This window comes from Biomphalaria glabrata, chromosome 9, assembly GCF_947242115.1.
Source record: "Biomphalaria glabrata chromosome 9, xgBioGlab47.1, whole genome shotgun sequence".
Classification (NCBI taxonomy): Eukaryota; Metazoa; Mollusca; class Gastropoda; family Planorbidae; genus Biomphalaria; species Biomphalaria glabrata.
In genome coordinates this window covers 11,751,105-11,769,714 of record NC_074719.1, presented here as the reverse complement: position 1 = coordinate 11,769,714, position 18,610 = coordinate 11,751,105, and the positions used below count along the sequence as shown (strand labels likewise).

The window sequence follows — 18,610 nt, the reverse complement described above, 5'->3', positions numbered from 1 at the left end:
GAACGTTGTTTACGATGCCAAGTAACATCTCACTGTCCATCTTCAAGAGCATCAAGAAGCATCACAACTTCATGACATTTTCCTATTATGGATACAAACAATAAAACATCCATTAACAACTTATTACAACGTTTAAACAGTGATACTTGAGGCATCCCTAAATTTCCAACCCATCATTAGATTCAAATTTATTTCTTCCTTCGCTTACCATTTCCTCAGGAATATAAAATTTACAAATGATCGATGTGATGATACACACAAAGAACAAAAAATACATCTGCTCATACTTACTTTCCAATAAGCTTTCAATATATATTATCTCCCTTTAAAACTATAACTCTTCAAATTATTTCCCTTTCTCATCAATACGGCCTTATGAGTACCATACTATAGCATACAAATAAATATCATACCATATACAACTTATCTAAAAGAACTCAACATGTTCATGCACTATACAATTAAACCAATGCTGGTATATATATCTATATTACTTATAAGTAAACCATCAAGAATTTACTTTCTCCAACTATATTCTGCTTCTCCATTTCTTCTCTGGTAAGGTCTATATGACCTACCATTGTTCCTTGTACCCTGGTACTCATCAGAGTTACATCTTCTCTGAGGGTTCCCTCTATGATACTGTCTATCATAGGCATTGCTATCAAAATTTCTGTCATACTCATAATGGTCAGATCTCCTATCTGAATAGTCACAACTTCTGCATTGCCTGGCAATATGTCCCTTTCTTTGACATTTAAAACAAATAATGTTTCTTCTCACTTTACCATAAGAATTTCTTTGTCTCATTTTGTATTCATGTCTTCTATTCCAGCTATCTATTTCTCTTTGAGTCAGTTCCTTTAGTCCATGTATATTGCCTAAAAGCAAATCATGAGACAATCCTGGTATTGCTAAACCTTTACAATAACCAGTATAAAATGGTGTTTCTAAGAAAACTTCACAGGCTTGATACTGCCATCTATCAACCTTACTTTTTTCTCATAGCCTAATAAACAATCTGGTTTAACTAAGTTACTCCTAATTCCAACTGTACTGCATCCCGAATCTTTGACAAACCTCATAGGTTTCCCATTGATAAAACCAGAGTGTACTCTCACTCTGTTGGTTTCATCTTCTGCAAAATTTATTTCTTCTACACCCCAACAATAGTTCATCTCTTCTACTTCTTCACTTTCACTACTTTCTCTACTGTCCCTATCATTGGTGAAATACACTCTAATTTTGTTATTTCTGTTTCTGTTCTCTTTAAACTCAACTTTCCTACTCTGCTTTCTGTAACTGTCCATATTATCTGATCTATTGTAATTCACTTTTTTACAGTGTGCTGCAATATGTCCTCTACCTTGACAATTAAAACAGATGATCTCTCTATAGTCAGTATTATCTCTATTTCTATCATTTCTGCTCTCATGTCTATCTTTACTCTTAGTTTCTTTACTATATCCTACAAAATCAATGTGTTTCTTGTCTTTATTTGAAAATGAATTATTAGGATAAGCACTGCTGTAAGTTCTCATAATAATAACTATGTCCTCTAAAGTTTTTGGTTTTCTCTCTTTTATAAATGACTGTAACTGAGATTCACATTTGTTTGTAAAGTTATCTATCAAAATAAAGTTTTTAAGTCCTTCATAGCTTTGATCTATTTGCTCAAATGACATCCATTTACTGAAATAATCTTTTTCAAGATTTACTGTTGTTTGAGGATCTATCTGACTACTAGGAAAATTTTCAAAATATTTTTTCCTAAATGTACTGCCATTATGACCATAGGCATTAAGAAGCTCTTTCTTTAATATATCATAACTATTCTGAATGGTATGATCATGGTTCTGACAAATAGTTAATGCTTGACCTTGAACAAAATCAAGTAAGATTTGAGACCATTCATTTTCTCTTATGTTACAACTGCTCATTTTGATCTCAAAACGCTTTAAATAGTCTGAAATACTGTCTTTATCTTCCTGAAAGGGCTGCAGTTTCTTTCTAAGCCAATGATTAGTACCCTTTGATTATCCCTATTTTCATTCATGTTATTACCATTACTTGTACTATTACTATTGTTTATGTTTTCACTCTGAACAGTAGGCCTATCATTTGTGTTATTATCATTGCTAGTCTTATTAGTATTTGTATTTTGTTTCTTCAATTCAGCATCTAACCTCAATTTCTCTAAATCATACTGTAATTTTCTATCTGCTTCTTCTTTTATTAATTGTGCTTCTCTATCTCTTTCTTTCTCCCTACACTCTGTTTCTAGTTTAGACTTTTCCATTTCCAATTTATCAATTCTCTCTCTCTCTATAGTCACCATTTGCTGCACATAACCAGTTAGGTCCTTCCCTTTAAGTTCTAATTGTCTAGCCTCAGCAATAATGTGCTGGCGAAAAGTCTCCATATAATCTCCTGGAGCTGTAGCCATTATATTACTATTATAATCTTACACAACAACACAATTTCTATATATGTCAACGGTACTTAGTTCAACACTGGTTTCTTACATAGACAATAGTATACTGCTAATTGTCTAGACTCACCTTAGATCTAGATTACTGCTAGATAATGCTAAATAAATGTAGCCTACTTTATCAATACGTAAGATTTATCACACAAAAATAATTAATTGAATAAAGAAATAAATATATACACCAAATACATCTATGAGAGATGAGACTTTCGTCTGATAGAAAGATTAGAGACAATAGTGATACAATAGTTTAGAAACGGTACGAGACTTTAAAAAAGAAATGATTCACGTTTACATACAAGACAAGTTGACAACTATACGTACCGTATACGTGGGCTCCTTGCTAGTAAATACCCAATTTTAAGAACACTCCAGGTTCACCCTGATTTAACCTGGTAGCAATAAACCAGCAAGTGGCCACTGAGTCCTATAGAATCTATTTTAAACACACCAATAGAAGGAAAAATAAACTTATCTTTTATATTGAAATCCCTTTCGGCCAACAAGTATCACACAAGGGTCAGTGGTCAGTTCAGGCTCCTCCGTCCTGGCAATCTGGAAGGCTTCGGTTCGCAGCTCAAGTGTAGATCAATTCCTGGCAAAGTGTTGGAATCACCTAACATACAGTGTAATGTTCTCTGAAGGTGACGATATCGGTTCAGTCAAACTTCCGGTTCCACGGTTTCTCAAGGCAGGTAGTAACGGCTCAGGTTCCTCTTCGACGAATAAGTTCCAAAGTGGTAAGAGTGCAGTCAATCTGGCGGTAACAGTTCAATGTCATGTACGACGAATCCCTTCTACGGCGTCTGATTCAACGATGACGACGATAATAATAATTGACCTTGCAAAGTTAATAACGAGCGCCGCTCAAAATACTGTCTTCACGACGAATGACTTACTTGACAGCGAAGTAAAACTGTCGGCTTCTCAATGTTCCACGAACACTTCAGGCAATGTTCTGGCGTTCTTCGATCTCTTCACTGGGTCGTCCCAATAATGGCGTGGCGTTCGTTCTGGCCTCGGGGTCGCCAAAATAATGTTGTGGGCTAATCTAATCTGACTTCATGTTGTGCAATTATTACTTTAACATTAGCCACAGAACATTACAAAATAGATATACTTGATAACAACATTCAGTTCTATAAAATGATGCTTTATTAACCACTGGGAAATCCGTCCAGTCTTTCTAAAACGTCGCTATAACTAACTACTATTCAATTCCTATTCAAAACAGCCTACTTCTAATATAACGCCATGTTGGTCTCTTGTTCGCCTAAGTCTACTACGTCATTAGTCTGTCTTACTACGTCATTACTTTTACCGTCGCTAAAACTATACACAATATATTTATCTAACAAAACTAACCTACTCTCTAAACTAGTACATTACAATGTCTATACACAGGGCTTAAAATGTATGTACAATTTCTCTACATAATTCTAATCTAATGAACTACCAACATACAAAATGTGAAAGTACATTATGAATACCGGTAGAAACATATCTAAACTTAAGTTATAACTCGCCTAAACTAGCTGAAATTCAAGGTCATGATTCACAAACGCTTTACATCTATTGTGATTTCAAATACTAACCTATATTCTTTTATAATTAGATGAAACTTCATGAAGAAATGTATTGAGAAGGTAAAGTCACATCATTTCACGGTAGCTAAAAATAGCAGACGAGAGATGAAATCCATTTAGAATTCAAATCTAAACACTTTATTTGTAAAAAAAAAACAACATTTCACTTCGATTTTTGGCGATCGGTCATGAAGTTTTGCTTTCCTGGAGTCTACATAGATGTAATAAAACGGGACCTTAAATCAGCAAACATCAATACCGTACTGACCTTTGGGAAGACATAGCTCTACACCGCACCAGATGGAGAGAGACAGTGACCAAGAAAGCAAATGGACAGCGAAAAAGCTTGAGCCTTAGCTCTGGAAGAAAAAACCTACAATGCGAAAGATGGCCAGCTCCTCTGAAGCGAAAGCTACCTTAATCTGCGATATTTGTGGACGAGAGTGTCACTCCAAATTAGGGCTCCACAGCCACAAGAGGAAGTCGTTCTACGCCTGAAGGAGACCAACAACAACAGTTGGAAATCGTGTTCCCAGGCTATCAATACTCAACTGTTTTCTTTTGATACCGGTATCCTTATCTAGGTTCCTACTGTCGCCTAATCCATTTAAACCAAATAATAATAAATGTTAATTATCATTGATGAACTTTGTTTCATTATTGTGTATCGGTACACATAACACAACATTACAACGACAGCAAAAGAAAGTACACTCAAAGAGTTTCACGATAACATTTCACCGTGTTGGCTTTTATTATAAGGCATATTTCAACTGACTCTGGTATAAAGCATATTTCAACTGATTCTGGTATAAGGCATATTTCAACTGACTCTGGCATAAAGCATATTTCAACTGACTCTGGCATAAAGCATATTTCAACTGACTCTGGTATAAAGCATATTTCAACTGAATCTGGTATAAGGCATATTTCAACTGACTCTGGTATAAAGCATATTTCAACTGAATCTGGTATAAGGCATATTTCAACTGACTCTGGTATAAAGCATATTTCAACTGATTCTGGTATAAGGCATATTTCAACTGACTCTGGTATAAAGCATATTTCAACTGAATCTGGTATAAGGCATATTTCAACTGACTCTGGTATAAGGCATATTTCAACTGAATCTGGTATAAGGCATATTTCAACTGAATCTGGTATAAGGCATATTTCAACTGACTCTGGTATAAAGCATATTTCAACTGAATCTGGTATAAGGCATATTTCAACTGACTCTGGTATAAGGCATATTTCAACTGAATCTGGTATAAGGCATATTTCAACTGACTCTGGTATAAAGCATATTTCAACTGACTCTGGTATAAGGCATATTTCAACTGACTCTGGTATAAGGCATATTTCAACTGAATCTGGTATAAGGCATATTTCAACTGACTCTGGTATAAAGCATATTTCAACTGACTCTGGTATAAAGCATATTTCAACTGACTCTGGTATAAGGCATATTTCAACTGACTCTGGTATAAGGCATATTTCAACTGACTCTGGTATAAGGCATATTTCAACTGACTCTGGTATAAAGCATATTTCAACTGAATCTGGTATAAAGCATATTTCAACTGACTCTGGTATAAAGTTTGAAGACGTTAATTCTCCCACACTTTGCACTAATTATTCATTACACGAATCAATTAAAAAAATGTAAACAATTAGTCAAATTATTACTGATTAATAATTATTTTGATCAAAACTGTCAGGACTGAGTTCTGGTCAGCCTGGATCTCCTGTTTACTGTAGAGGAGAAGGGGGGCTATTCAGGTGGTTGATTTCAAAACTGTTATTGTTTTGGGTTGTTTTTATTTGGTGAGATGTTTTGTTGAACTCATGATAAGGCAGTGTGTTTTTGTTCCTAGTCCAGGACAGTTGGACTTTTTGGATATATAGGCCTATAGTCTAAGTGTAGACTCTAACTATTTTTCTGTATTATAGTGAAAATAATATAATTAAACATGTTATATGTCGGTAAAGTGGCATTCTGAATCTTATTTTGTCATTGTACGTGTCATTATGGTATTGTCCAGGACTTGGGTACATTTAGCATAACACATACATATATTAGTGGAAGAAGGTCTTGACAAAAACCAACAAGGGAAATAAATCTTTTAGTATTTACAGATATGATTAAAAATGTCTAGGTTTGTCCCCTTAAAGAATTGTTTGTTACACATCCATTCGAGGGTGAAGTTGAGACTTTAGAACGTTGTTGAACCTCACAAAACTCGAGGAACTAAACAAATTACCAAATAAGCAATTGATTATTCGTGAATTGTTATTTTCTTAGATACCGTATCGAAAAAGGGAAATAACATATTTTCTTGAGTAATATTTTTTGTAAAATCGGAGTTCTTTCTCTTAGTTTTTTTAAAAGGGATTTTTTTTTTTTTTTTTACATTTTAATTGTTGAATAATTTAATTGCCACGGGAACAAATAGTTATGAATGAACAGGTTCAACGCCATAAAAAAAAAATAAGGCCAAGACAACAAAGATATTGTCAAAATACAAAGAGGCTTTGCTAAAATAACATAATTTTGTACCAGATGTAAGGATATTAAATTACCGTTACCTTCAAACTAGTTCCTATTGAAGAAAAACTATACAGAGAACTGCCTGATCTTGAAACCGCTTCGCAGTTCATCTCAGATAAAGGATGACTGATCCTGTAAAATGTGAACGAAGAAGGAGTGGACTTAATGCTGTTCTGTTGTGTGAGTAGCCAGCTCTTATATGCAGACAGCCAAACTAGGTTTCCATGTATATGACCTTGTGAGTAAAGTGAAGTGGCCAGCACAACGACTTTTTTTCCCCAGCTCATATCAGGTACGGTAATCATTAAAGGTGAGTGGACTCAGAGGTGCCCTAAAGAACTTGAATAAAAAATTCCAGCATTTGGGACCCTTCAGTTTTGAAGCCAAGCGCTTGTTAATGTACCGGTATATGGTAGCAGGACTTTTTTAACAGCATGAGAGTCCCAATTTCAAGTGTTCTACTTTATTCATTTAGTAATAGTGGTTATTAAACAGTTTAAAATCATCTATCATTCATAAAGTTAACTACTTTCGAATACATAATTAATCCTTACACAATGCTCTTGAGGACATGTATGATTGCCCATCATTTGGTATACAGTTTGTGGGCCGGATTGTACAGATTTGACACCCAGTCCGCCCCAGATATCGATGTAAAAAAAATAAATAAAAGCAAACAAGCTACTAAGGCTAGGATTACATACCTATTATTTGTGTGTGTGTGTGTTTGTCTGTAGATTAAAGGCCATTTATAAAACTAAAATAATTTCATGGCAAGACCAGCTATGCGGTTATTTTATGTGCCGGATAAATATAAATTCTAAATGGTTTATTTTATTAATTATTGAGCCACATTATTAATGTCTATGTTTGGATGACACTTGTTGTAGGTAGGCCTAACTATGACCAATAGCCAACAGGGCTTTAAAAGAGGCGTCAGTATTGGAGGTGAAAAGCTGACTGGTGTTAACAGCTTTAAATACCACGGAGCTATTGTCTCAGATGAGGGAACAAAACCTGAACTACTGGCCCGAATAGCACAGTCCACAGCAGCCCTTACAAAACTGAAAATAATTTAGAAAGACAAGGGCTTGGTCCTAGGCACCAAAATCAGACTGATGCTCTCCCTGGTCACGGCCACATTTTTATATGCTTGCGAGTCTTGGACGCTGACTGCAGAGCTAGAGAGGAGGTTTCTAGCAATGGAATTGAGATGCTACAGAAGGATCCTAGGTATCACATTCAAAGACCGCATCACAAACCAAGAGATTAGTGCAGCGATCGGACCCCATGATGACCTGCTAACTATTGTAAAGAAACGCAAGCTTAAAATCTATGGCCATATTACAAGATCCACTGGGCTCGCAGACCTTCCTTTAGGGAACAGTACCAGGAAAAAGAAGAAGAGGCAGACAGAGAAAGCGATGAGAGGACAACATAAAAGAATGGACGGACCTACCATTGATAGAGGTTTTAAACAAGGCAAAAGAGAGGGAGGAATGGAGAAAGACGGTCGACAAATCTTGCTTGGTGCCTCAACGGTCCAACAGACTAACGATAGGTAAAGGTAAACTAGACAATAAATAAATAAACTAACAGTAAGTAAACCAACATTAGTTAATCTCACCTAGATCTGATACCATGCTGTATGAATACTAAAAATAAATGTCAGCCCTTTCTGACACGATTCTTTGAGAAGATATTATCTTTAATAATTCACTAATTAAAACCAATTAAATTAATTACGAAAATATAATTGCAAAGGCAACACTTATTTCTGAAAACAGGTCGATCTATTGGTGTCACCACCAGGACAAGTAAACCCGATTGCTGAGGCATTGTTGACTTTGGGTTAAAAACAAACTAATTATGATAGCAAACAGCAAATGACTAAGCGAACTACCAGTACTTGAAAGCGAAATTGATTTTTTTTAAAATTCTTTTGATTGGGTAAAATGTCTATGAATTCAGACATATCCCTGTAAGACACAGTGCTGTCATAGCCTACATTAAAAAACAGCCTAGAGATATCAAATAATGTTGATGACTCTAATTTTTATTGTATGCTATATAAGCAGAGAGTTTATACAGCGCGTATCATTTCTATGTATCTTAGCGTTTTAGAAAATGGAATAGTTTAATTTAAAAAAAAAAAATCGAATTTGTTAGGAGAGTTACAGCACTAGCAGCATTCAACATGCCAGAAAATGACACAATTGGCGTCACTCTTGGCAGCAGCCTAGACAACTTGGTTATCTCTCTTGTGGAAGGTTACCACAAGATCACGAGTGATGAGGCCAAGGAAGCTCTGGAAACTATTTTCTTTTTCCTTTTCTCCGGAGTCATTAGTTTTGTCGGCGCTATAGCAAACATCATTAATATAATCGTTTTTGTTAAACAGGTTAATGACCTATTGCAAAGATGTTGTTTTTTTTAAAATCATGTTTAACTCAATCAAGTTTTTTTTTTTTATTTCCTTTGTCTTAAAGAAACATTTTAAAAATAACACATTATCATTACGGCATATATTTCCATAATGGTCTATTAACAGGGCAGCATACACGGTGCATAGATTAAAGGGAGATACCCGGTAGGGACACAGAAAGTGCCATTATCTATTAAATTGTTACATTTTTAAAAATATTCTCTTATAACGAGCTAGTAATTATTTTTCACAACGATATATTTCAACTATAAAATTTATAGGTAAATTCTTAAAGCCTTCAGCCGTTTTTTGATAGCCGCATCCAAACAAGCTCAGCCCATCCAGGATTCCCCATTAACTTCAAACTCGAATAGGGGTATTGTAAAAAAAAAAAATCATTTACTAACTTCACAGTGTAATACTAAAATAACTAAACACATTTTACAAAATAATGTAGTAGCCTACACACGTAGACATCTCTACTAGCAGGATTTATCCTTCTAAGGCCTACACACTTAGCGATTAAAAAGTAGCATAAGGCCTATATCTCTTATGAAAATATAGAGCATGCGTACAGTTATCGATACATAATCAACATATTGACTTTGAGACAAGTATGCAAAGAATCGGATGCCCATCAAAGAAATGCCTGGGCCGATTTTGACACCCAGTCCGTCCCTGTCTATTAATATAGCATACGTTTCGATGTGCTAGACAGGGTAAAACCACTCTGCTATGTACTAGAGAGGCTAAAGCCACTTTGCTATGGTTTGGCCACCTAACTAGGGGTCTCAAGCTCAATTCCCTAATCAAGCAGAACTCTGTTTGCTGAGTGCCTAAAGCCAGCATGGAAACCTTCTCCCAGATACCCCCTCCTTCTCTGGTACACACAAGAGATTGGAGCATAGCGCACTTAGTAGGCCTACGCTGTAAACATGCACTCATATAATAGGAATTAAAATAGTTCCTAAATATTAAAGCATTTAGCCGTAACTACCTGTAATTTTATTATAGGATTAAGACATAAAACAAAGCTATAGGGTTTATGAAAATTGAAAAACCATTGTCACGAATCAAATAAAAGCATAAGACTTAAATCAGGGGTGGCCAACCTATGACACATGCGCCCTAAGTGGCGCATTGCACAATTGCAAGTGGCGCATATCACCTCGAAAAAAAAAAAAAAGAAGTAAAAGCATGCTAGTTCGCAAAAAAATCATAATAACCGATTTCTAGAATAAAAATATATGCCACAGGAATTAAATTGCTAGCTATTACGAGGCCCAAATTGACCGAAATGATTATAAAACTAATCAGAATAACCACAACTCTTTTTTTTTTTCATCACTTTTTTGGGGCTTCATGCCTCCTTTTTTTTTTTTGCCTTTTTTAAAAATAAATTAAAAAAAAAAACAGTTAACATATTATTTTTTTTTTATTAATAATAATGCAAAAGAAATAACATTACCCAGGATATCACGGTCTTATGTAATGATTGTGTATTATATCTGTTTATGATTCTTCTTCTAATTTATTATTCTTATTATTATTTTATGTAGCCTATTTAAGCTTTTCGTTATTAATAAAAAAAAAAATGATGATAATTTCAATATTTTAAAAGAAATTAATGGCCTTAAGCAGTCGCGTAGCTAGGGTGAGGGGAGGAAGGGGGAGAATTTGAAATCAGTCCGGGCCCCCCACTTGAGGGGGCCCCCAAATTAGTGTTTGTGCATTAAAAATTAAATAAACGATTAAAAAATTCCTAGCTACGCCCCTGGTCTTAAAGTCACTCTAACGACTAACCAGTTGGTCAGACATATCTGAGGAAGCAGAGACAGGTCTAGGAAATCATCCATTCAATAAAGTGAACTAAAGTAAGCTATGCCGTCAATGACTGGTGGAGTTATCGAAACCGGAATCTTGCTTAAAAGAACTTTAAATTGCCCTCTTTTAAGATATCATTACACGAAGATCCTTTTATTTCGAGGGGCTTAAACTTTCTAGAGGAAAAGGTCTCAGAAGATTTTGGAAACTAAAAAAAATCGCACGTCATTTTGTAGAAGAGAAATGCCAAACCAAATATGTACAAATTACCATACTTTAAAGGACAATAACTTGTTTAATTTTAAGTGGCGCATTTGAAGCAGAAGTGAAAAAAATTGGTGCACGGAAGCAAAAAGTTGGCCACATGCTATTCAAATTAATTATGATGAATATGTCATAGTAATAATTAAAATAACTTAATAAACTCAAAACCGTTTGACAAAAAGTGAAAACCTTATTCTTCATAATCGTGCAAAAAATAAATAAATAAATACATAAATAAATACATAAATAAATACTAAATAAATACATAAATACATACATAAATAAATACATAAACAAAAGATTCTTCGGTAAACGAAAACGATTAATTTAAAAAAATCCCGCGAACCGGATTCGAACCAGTGACCTAAGGATTACTTGCTAGCTACTACAGTCCTCCGCTCTACCAACTGAGCTATCGCGGGATGTAACGAAGCTATATCATTATGTTATTGATCTCTTAAAAAAACGCGAGTAAGTTGTGTCTAATGTATTTTATCCTTAACGCCACTGGCGTGACACAGCTTTCTTGATAGTAACATCATTTACTGGATCTATCATTTATGGTTCACGTCGAAGTCCTAAAGATAAATGAAAAAAAAAAAATCGAAAAAAACGGTATTAGTCTCAACTTTTTTATTTTCTGAGGTATTGGGTAATTTAAAATTTTTAAAGTTTAATTTACTTATTGTAATACAGGTCTTAAAAAAACCTATAATAATAGTATAATATAAACGATAAATACTATTATATCTTCTTATCTTATCTTTATAGATTACAGACGTTTTTTCAAAAGAGAAGATAGGCCCGATATTACGTCCTTCACATTTCATGTGACTATCTAGTCAGTCATGTTAGTCATCGACTTCAACTCTTGCTAAGTCGTTGGTCTTTAATCGAACGGAAAATATCACAGGGGCCTAATATTTTATGAAATATTCTTTCCCATTTCTTGTTCTTGCGTTGTCCTGCGTGAGGTTTTGCCTAGCATGTAATTATCTTCCGATCGAAGGAATATCAGAAACATGTAAAACATTTTACAAACCTACCAACAACATAAGTCGAATTTTAAGTTGTTTCAAATAGCCATAACCAATACAGTCGCGTTATTTGAATTGTTTCTTTTCCAGGGTTTCAGCGAGACAGTTAACATTACACTTCTGGGTCTGGCGATCTCGGACTTAGGTTCACTGATCACTTTGATTTGGATGAGTGTCTGTTTTAGCCCGTGGTTCAGACAGTCTCCACACATTCCGTTTGACGCCAAGGACATTCAATACTTGACCGCAGGTACGTTTACAGATGATTCATTTTGTTTCAAATCTTTGTAAGTAGATCTAGTCTTTCCTTCTAGCTTCTTTGTCATCGATGAAGTGGCTCGATTGAAAATCATTTTATTTTAAAAAACTGATCCACATTTCATAAACAGCTCACTTGTTTTTTTTATATTGTTCAGTTGTCTGAACAGTTCATAAACATCCTAATTGTGTTTATATTGTTCAGTTGTCTGAACAGTTTATTAACAGCTCAATTGTGTTTATATTGTTCAGTTGTCTGAACAGTTTATTAACAGCTCAATTGTGTTTATATTGTTCAGTTGTCTGAACAGTTTATTAACAGCTCAATTGTGTTTATATTGTTCAGTTGTCTGAACAGTTTATTAACAGCTCAATTGTGTTTATATTGTTCAGTTGTCTGAACAGTTTATTAACAGCTCAATTGTGTTTATATTGTTCAGTTGTCTTAACAGCTGGATACTTCAAGTCTTGATATAAAACTGCCAGGCATAGGCCTACTTCACTGCACTACAACGCTGACAGGGAGAGAACATATATGATGCATTGTAATGTGTTGTTTCCTCACTTTTGTTTTGTATTTAACCCCTTCGTACACGAAGCCATAATTTTGTTCCATTTTGTGGGTTGGATATGATGGAATGGGCCTCAGGAGTAGGTCAAGCAAAGATTTTGTACATCGGTCAACAATTAAGCTAATGACATCATGTGTACTTTTGTACAAACCGTGTATCAATGCAGCAAAAAGGGGACAAAACTAAACATACGTATATAAAGTCGAATTATAACACAAATAAGTAAACGACCAATAAAAATCAAGTTATTATTTATTTATATCATACTGTTTTACGTGCTGTGCGAACCATTTGGTATAGAGGATAGTCACCTAAAGCTTGCTCTACTTTCGTAGCAATATAGCCCTACAATTTCTCATTTGTTTAATTCATTTCATTGTATCTAATGCGTCAGTGCATCAGGTGTTCCGCCCGCAACAGGTGTAATAATCTTTACTTCATTGCATTGCATACCTGAGCGTACGCTTGTGTGTACGTAAGTGACGCCTGAGAAGTCAGCCACATTTCAAGGGTCGCCGAAATGATCCAATGTGCCCACAATTAAGCATAGCGCCAGGCTTCAACGAGAGACAGAAATGACAGGAGGTCTACATGTAGTAGCTTTAAAACTTTTTAGAAAATGAGTTTAATATTTTCAAATTGCAAAAGTTTTTTTTTTAGTTAAATAATAAGTAAAAAAGAAAGCAACCCATAATAATATAATATTGCGCTTCAAAGAAAAAAAAATACAATTGATGTTATACAATTTTATTTGACGCTTTATCATAAATTAAACTTGATCCCAGATCTTGGTCTATCAAATGCTACTATTCAACTCTTCTTTACACTGTGTTGCGGAAACTACTAAGCTGGCTTTAGACTAAGGTCTAGAATAAATCTTGACTATATTTGACCATTACAACGTAATACACAAAAGAAACCAACATTAGTCTGTAAATTCATTGCATTCTGCAACTCTATAGTCAGATATATCGGCATTGTTTATAAAGCACACAACAAATAACAAGGTTAACAAGAAAGAAAAAGGGAGGTAAGTGTCGCTGAAAGACATTTTGTCTTTAAAGGGGATGTTACACCATATCAAATGAGGGGACCAGTGTTGTAGATAATGCACACGATGGCGCTGATGTCGTGACATCCGTTGATTTGATTGCACCACGCGATTCATGTATTCAATAGACAGATGCACAATAATAAATCTATTGTTATTAAAGTTCTTGACTCAGGTTCAATGCATCTCAAGTGTAGTAAAATTGAAGGGCAAGACTTGGTCATATTAAAGCATAAAAATTAATGATAAGTTTTTGTTTCTTTGTTGACAAGGCTTACATTAACAGTTCGTTACTTTTTCTTTTTTTTTTTCTGATTTAAAGAACATGTTAAATGTAGTAGAGAGGAAAACATTTTTACCTTTAGAGCAAAAGCGAATAAAAATTTTTTTGTGTTTTCCTTCTGTTTGTGTGTGTGTGTGTGGAATAGGTGTGGGGTGATTTTAGGTGTGAATGTGCTTACACTTTAGACTCAGACAAAATGCTACTGTTGTTGAAGATGATGTTTAGTGGCAAAATAAGTAGGTCAAAGTTGGGTCTGCTTATGTACGTAAAATGCTGCATACTCGATAGGTCAGAGAGAGTGTTGGTTTTTTGGGTCGTGTGAAATGATGAAACCATGAGCTTTTCTGTTATTATTTATGTTAAGTAGTCACGTGGGTGAGATTAAAGGAGAGATTGCGAAGAGATTTGAAAGACTAAAGACGTGTTCTTGCATGAGTTAGCTTTTGTTTAAAATATCATTTCGTATTAGTATTACTAGATTTATATCTTATCTCAAGTTGAATGCGTTTATGTTGTTAATAAAATTATATTAAGTTTTCTTTTCAAAAGAAGCTAGTGTAAGTTATTTTAATTGATTACAAATATAATTCGACTTCGTCGGTTTAGTTGTACTGCTAGCAATCTGGTGTTGCAGTCCGACGACCGACTTGCAACCATACTTCCCTTCCACTGAACTGCATCACTATACTTTATACATTATTTTAATAATTCAACAAATAAAAAATGTTTCATTTAAATCCAATTTAATTAGGCATACATCAAAATTCCAATTAAAAAAGAAAAGAATGTTTAATATTTCTTTATTAATTTTCTCCTGTTTTTTTTAAAGGATGGCCTCACGTCTGTTTCGCAAGGATTACAAGCTGGATTACAGCTTTCATTACCTTCGAGAGATGCCTCTGCATTGCCCAGCCCCTCAGAGTCAAACAAATTATCACTCCGCGAAGAACTGCTTACACCATCGTCTCCATCTTCATCGCCATGTTCGTGTGCGTCGCTCCCGTTTTCTGCGTCATCGGCATCGGCCGGAAGAACTTCCCAGACCGCAACGTCACCCTGATGGGACTCGTGTACGCCAGCAACGGCCCGAACGTGGAAAACATCTCTTTCTCCATCACTGTCTTTGCCCAGCTCAGCTCTTTCGCAATCGTCATCGTCTGCACTGTCATCCTTGTGCGAAACCTGATGCAGAAATCAAAATGGCGCCAGACTGCCACAACCAGCGAGCTTGCGGCTGGGAACAAGAACGCGCTCTCCACGCGCGATAAGAAGGTGGTTGTCATGGTGACGTTTATTTCCTCCATCTTCATTGCCTGCTTTTTGCCAAGTGCCATGAATCTTATCCTGATGATTCACTATTCTCCTGACTACAGCGTAGTTGGCAGGGAACAGAACACGTTCCTTGTTTCCTGGTCGATCATGAATACTCTCGAGGCCTGCAATAGCACGTTGGGCATATTTGTCTATTACCACATGAGCTCGAAATTTAAAAAAGAATTATTGGCCTTGTTTGGTAAAGAAAAGGATCTGTCTGATAAAGTTGACTCCTAGTAGGTTTAAGTGCTCATTACTCGCTTGGTATCATTGTCAAAGTATGAGCATTTTTTAAAAGAAAGTTTGGTTGCTAGACAGTGGACTAACGTTACTGCCTTTCTGAAATTCAAAAAAACAACAACATAGGCCTACAATTGAGACTAAAGGACTAATAGTGATCCTTTTATTTATTTATTGAAAACTTTGATAAAATAAAAAAACATCTGGATTAATTAAAATAAAGGTTAATCTATTAAATTTTGAATAAAATAATTAGCTTTTATTATCGTTTTTTATTAAAACACACACACACACAAATCAGTATATTTTGACCACATACTTGAAAATTTAAAGCTGTGATATAATATTATTTCAGAGCTTAAGTGATACAGGTCAGACAGAACTGAGTCTCCTGCTTAATTTATTATTTCGCATATTTAGTGCCAGTGGCGTAGCTAGGGTGGGGGGAGAGAAGTTTGAAAATCCCCCCGGGCCCCCACTTGAGGTGGGCCCCCAAATGAGTATTTTTTTTTTACATTAAATATTACGCAAAATGCAGGGGCCCCCAAAAAGGTCAAGCCCCTGGGCCCCCTAATGATGTCAAAGTCCTAGCTACGCCCCTGTTTAGTGCATCCAATTTCAAATTGGGAGACCTTCCCTCTAAAATGTAGATTATATTTAAGTATATTCTTGTGTTTATCAAAACGTTCTTGTCAACACGATATTTGAATTTGTGAAACCATTTATTTCTGTAATTCTCGATAATCAAACCGTTTCTTACGCATAAAAGACATTATCTACGATACAACTTCTTGTTATTATTATTATTATATATTATGTTGCTATTTTCTTAGTTGTATAAGGATTCGGATTTTTTAATTATTTTTTTTTTAACTTTTTAAAAATTGTATTATGATTATTAGATTTAATATTTGTACGCATTGTGGATGCTCACAAATGGAAGCAAGTCTTTTTGTATGTATCCGATGTGAAGAAATAAGGAAGTATTGATAAGCTATGTGTATTGAAAAAGTATAAATACCTACATTTCTTTCCCATTTTTTATCACCACAGAAACCAAATATCTATTGTTGAAATAAGTAAACTCTTAAAATTTAGTTGACAATCGTGGTATTTTACTAGAGCCTACCTGGCTTCTTTTGTTTTACCAGTTTCAATATCTCCCAGCCTTCATCTTTTAGTTTACTTTTATTTTCAAGTTCAATTACACATCCCCCATATGTCCCCATATTACTTTTTCTTCTTTACTCTTGCCATATTTTTTTTTATTACTCTTAAAAAAATTGTCTTTTGGATGTAAACCAGATAGATCTTAAAACAAAATGTAATCAAAGAACTGACACCCGTGAATAAATTTTATATGTAGAAAACAACCATGATTTACTGTTTCATTTGTTCTCTTTATTTGGTTACTGTCCAATAAAAAACTCTTTAACAAAATATGAAGACACAAAAATTGTGAATAGAAAGAATAATTTAATAAAATCATCAATAAATTATGTTAATTTTAGATTGTTTTGCTAATTATCCCGCAGCCAAGAATTTACTGATTCAGTTTACTGAATATACTGATATACCAGGTAAGATTAACAGCAAGACGGTTATTCCTAGGTAGTCGGTACTATAAAACTATATCATAACACATAACAATGGTAGACGAAATGGAGCACACACACACACACACAAAACAAAAATACTTTATCTGGTCTCACACCTAACAACAGATCGTCCGCATTCCCCCTTCTACGACACCTTCTCACGAGATTATTTGGTTAAAGTAGAGGTAGGTAACTAATGAAAAACATAATAACATGCAGGTTTGAATTCGCGTTGAATGTTGACTTCTCCTACTATGTTTGTTCAAAGATCTTGAGGAGAAAAATTAAGCTGTCACTGTGTCTAGACTACTAATTATAGGCCTCATTGTGTTGCGTGTTTCTCTTAGGGAATTGAATGAACAAAGAAACTGTCCACGTATTATTTAATGGTAGGGTTAGAGAGCTGATGTTAACAGACGTCATGGAGGATGAACTGTTTCATTACATTCACACTTTTGACAGAAGGTAATAATTAAATCGCCTTCGCCTCACGCATTTCTAGCATGTCACAGAGTGTTGTTTGAAAGTTACATTATTATTTTTAATCGGAAGGAAAGACTTAGAGGTAAGGGGAGGTAATAAATGTTTTATAAGTTTTTGGTCTTTTCTTCAGAAATGAAATTATTGACGTCCTAACCTTCTGTACGACGTGGCAACAGTCCGGAGCGCATACCACACGACGAGGCAGCCACATCTTATGTTATGAGAGTTCAGTATATTTTTTGAAGCAGTGGTTGTTGTTGTTTTTTTCGCCTATTCTTAAATTTTAATTTCGTTTAAAATTGGCAAGAAAAGAAATAATACTCGATAAAATTTACAAATAAATTGGAATGAGCTGTTTTTTTTTCTAAATATATTCTTCCCCAACCAGAGACAAAAAATAAGAAATGTAGTTTTATTGGCCGGCTTTCCATTTAGATCTAGATAATCCCATACGTCCATAATTTAGAAATAAAAAATGAACGCTGCTGTTTTAAACGATTGAACAACACACGACAAACACTTGAAGATATGACAAGAAAACAATCTCATCAAAAAACAATAACAAACATAAAAGAAATCTCCGAAGAGATTTTACAACGAAATTAACAACGAAAACAAATTTTCAATAAGTTT

At 34.7% G+C, this 18,610-nt stretch overlaps 1 protein-coding gene and 1 non-coding gene across 2 annotated transcripts; one reads left to right on the top strand and one right to left on the bottom strand.

Annotated features, from left to right (window-relative positions):
• The first annotated feature begins 8,631 nt into the window (after positions 1-8,631).
• LOC106074614 (neurotensin receptor type 2-like) lies at positions 8,632-16,017 on the top strand. Its single transcript, XM_013235417.2, has 3 exons — positions 8,632-9,029; positions 12,269-12,428; positions 15,172-16,017. Exons 1-3 carry the CDS (start codon positions 8,826-8,828, stop codon positions 15,891-15,893), a joined length of 1,086 nt encoding a protein of 361 aa, XP_013090871.2. The 5' UTR covers positions 8,632-8,825; the 3' UTR covers positions 15,894-16,017.
• Positions 11,478-11,563, bottom strand: Trnay-gua (transfer RNA tyrosine (anticodon GUA)). The gene is given in 2 exon segments: positions 11,478-11,513; positions 11,527-11,563. It is a non-coding gene; the product is annotated as a tRNA-Tyr (tRNA).
• Positions 16,018-18,610: the final 2,593 nt, after the last annotated feature.

Bases quoted from the DNA above. Each gene is read 5' to 3' on its own strand.
- LOC106074614 (XM_013235417.2), top strand. From the start codon at position 8,826: ATGCCAGAAAATGACACAATTGGCGTCACTCTTGGCAGCAGCCTAGAC. The intron at 9,030-12,268 runs GTTAATGACCTA...TTTCTTTTCCAG, and splicing joins TAATCGTTTTTGTTAAACAG to GGTTTCAGCGAGACAGTTAA. The intron at 12,429-15,171 runs GTACGTTTACAG...TTTTTTTTAAAG, and splicing joins CATTCAATACTTGACCGCAG to GATGGCCTCACGTCTGTTTC.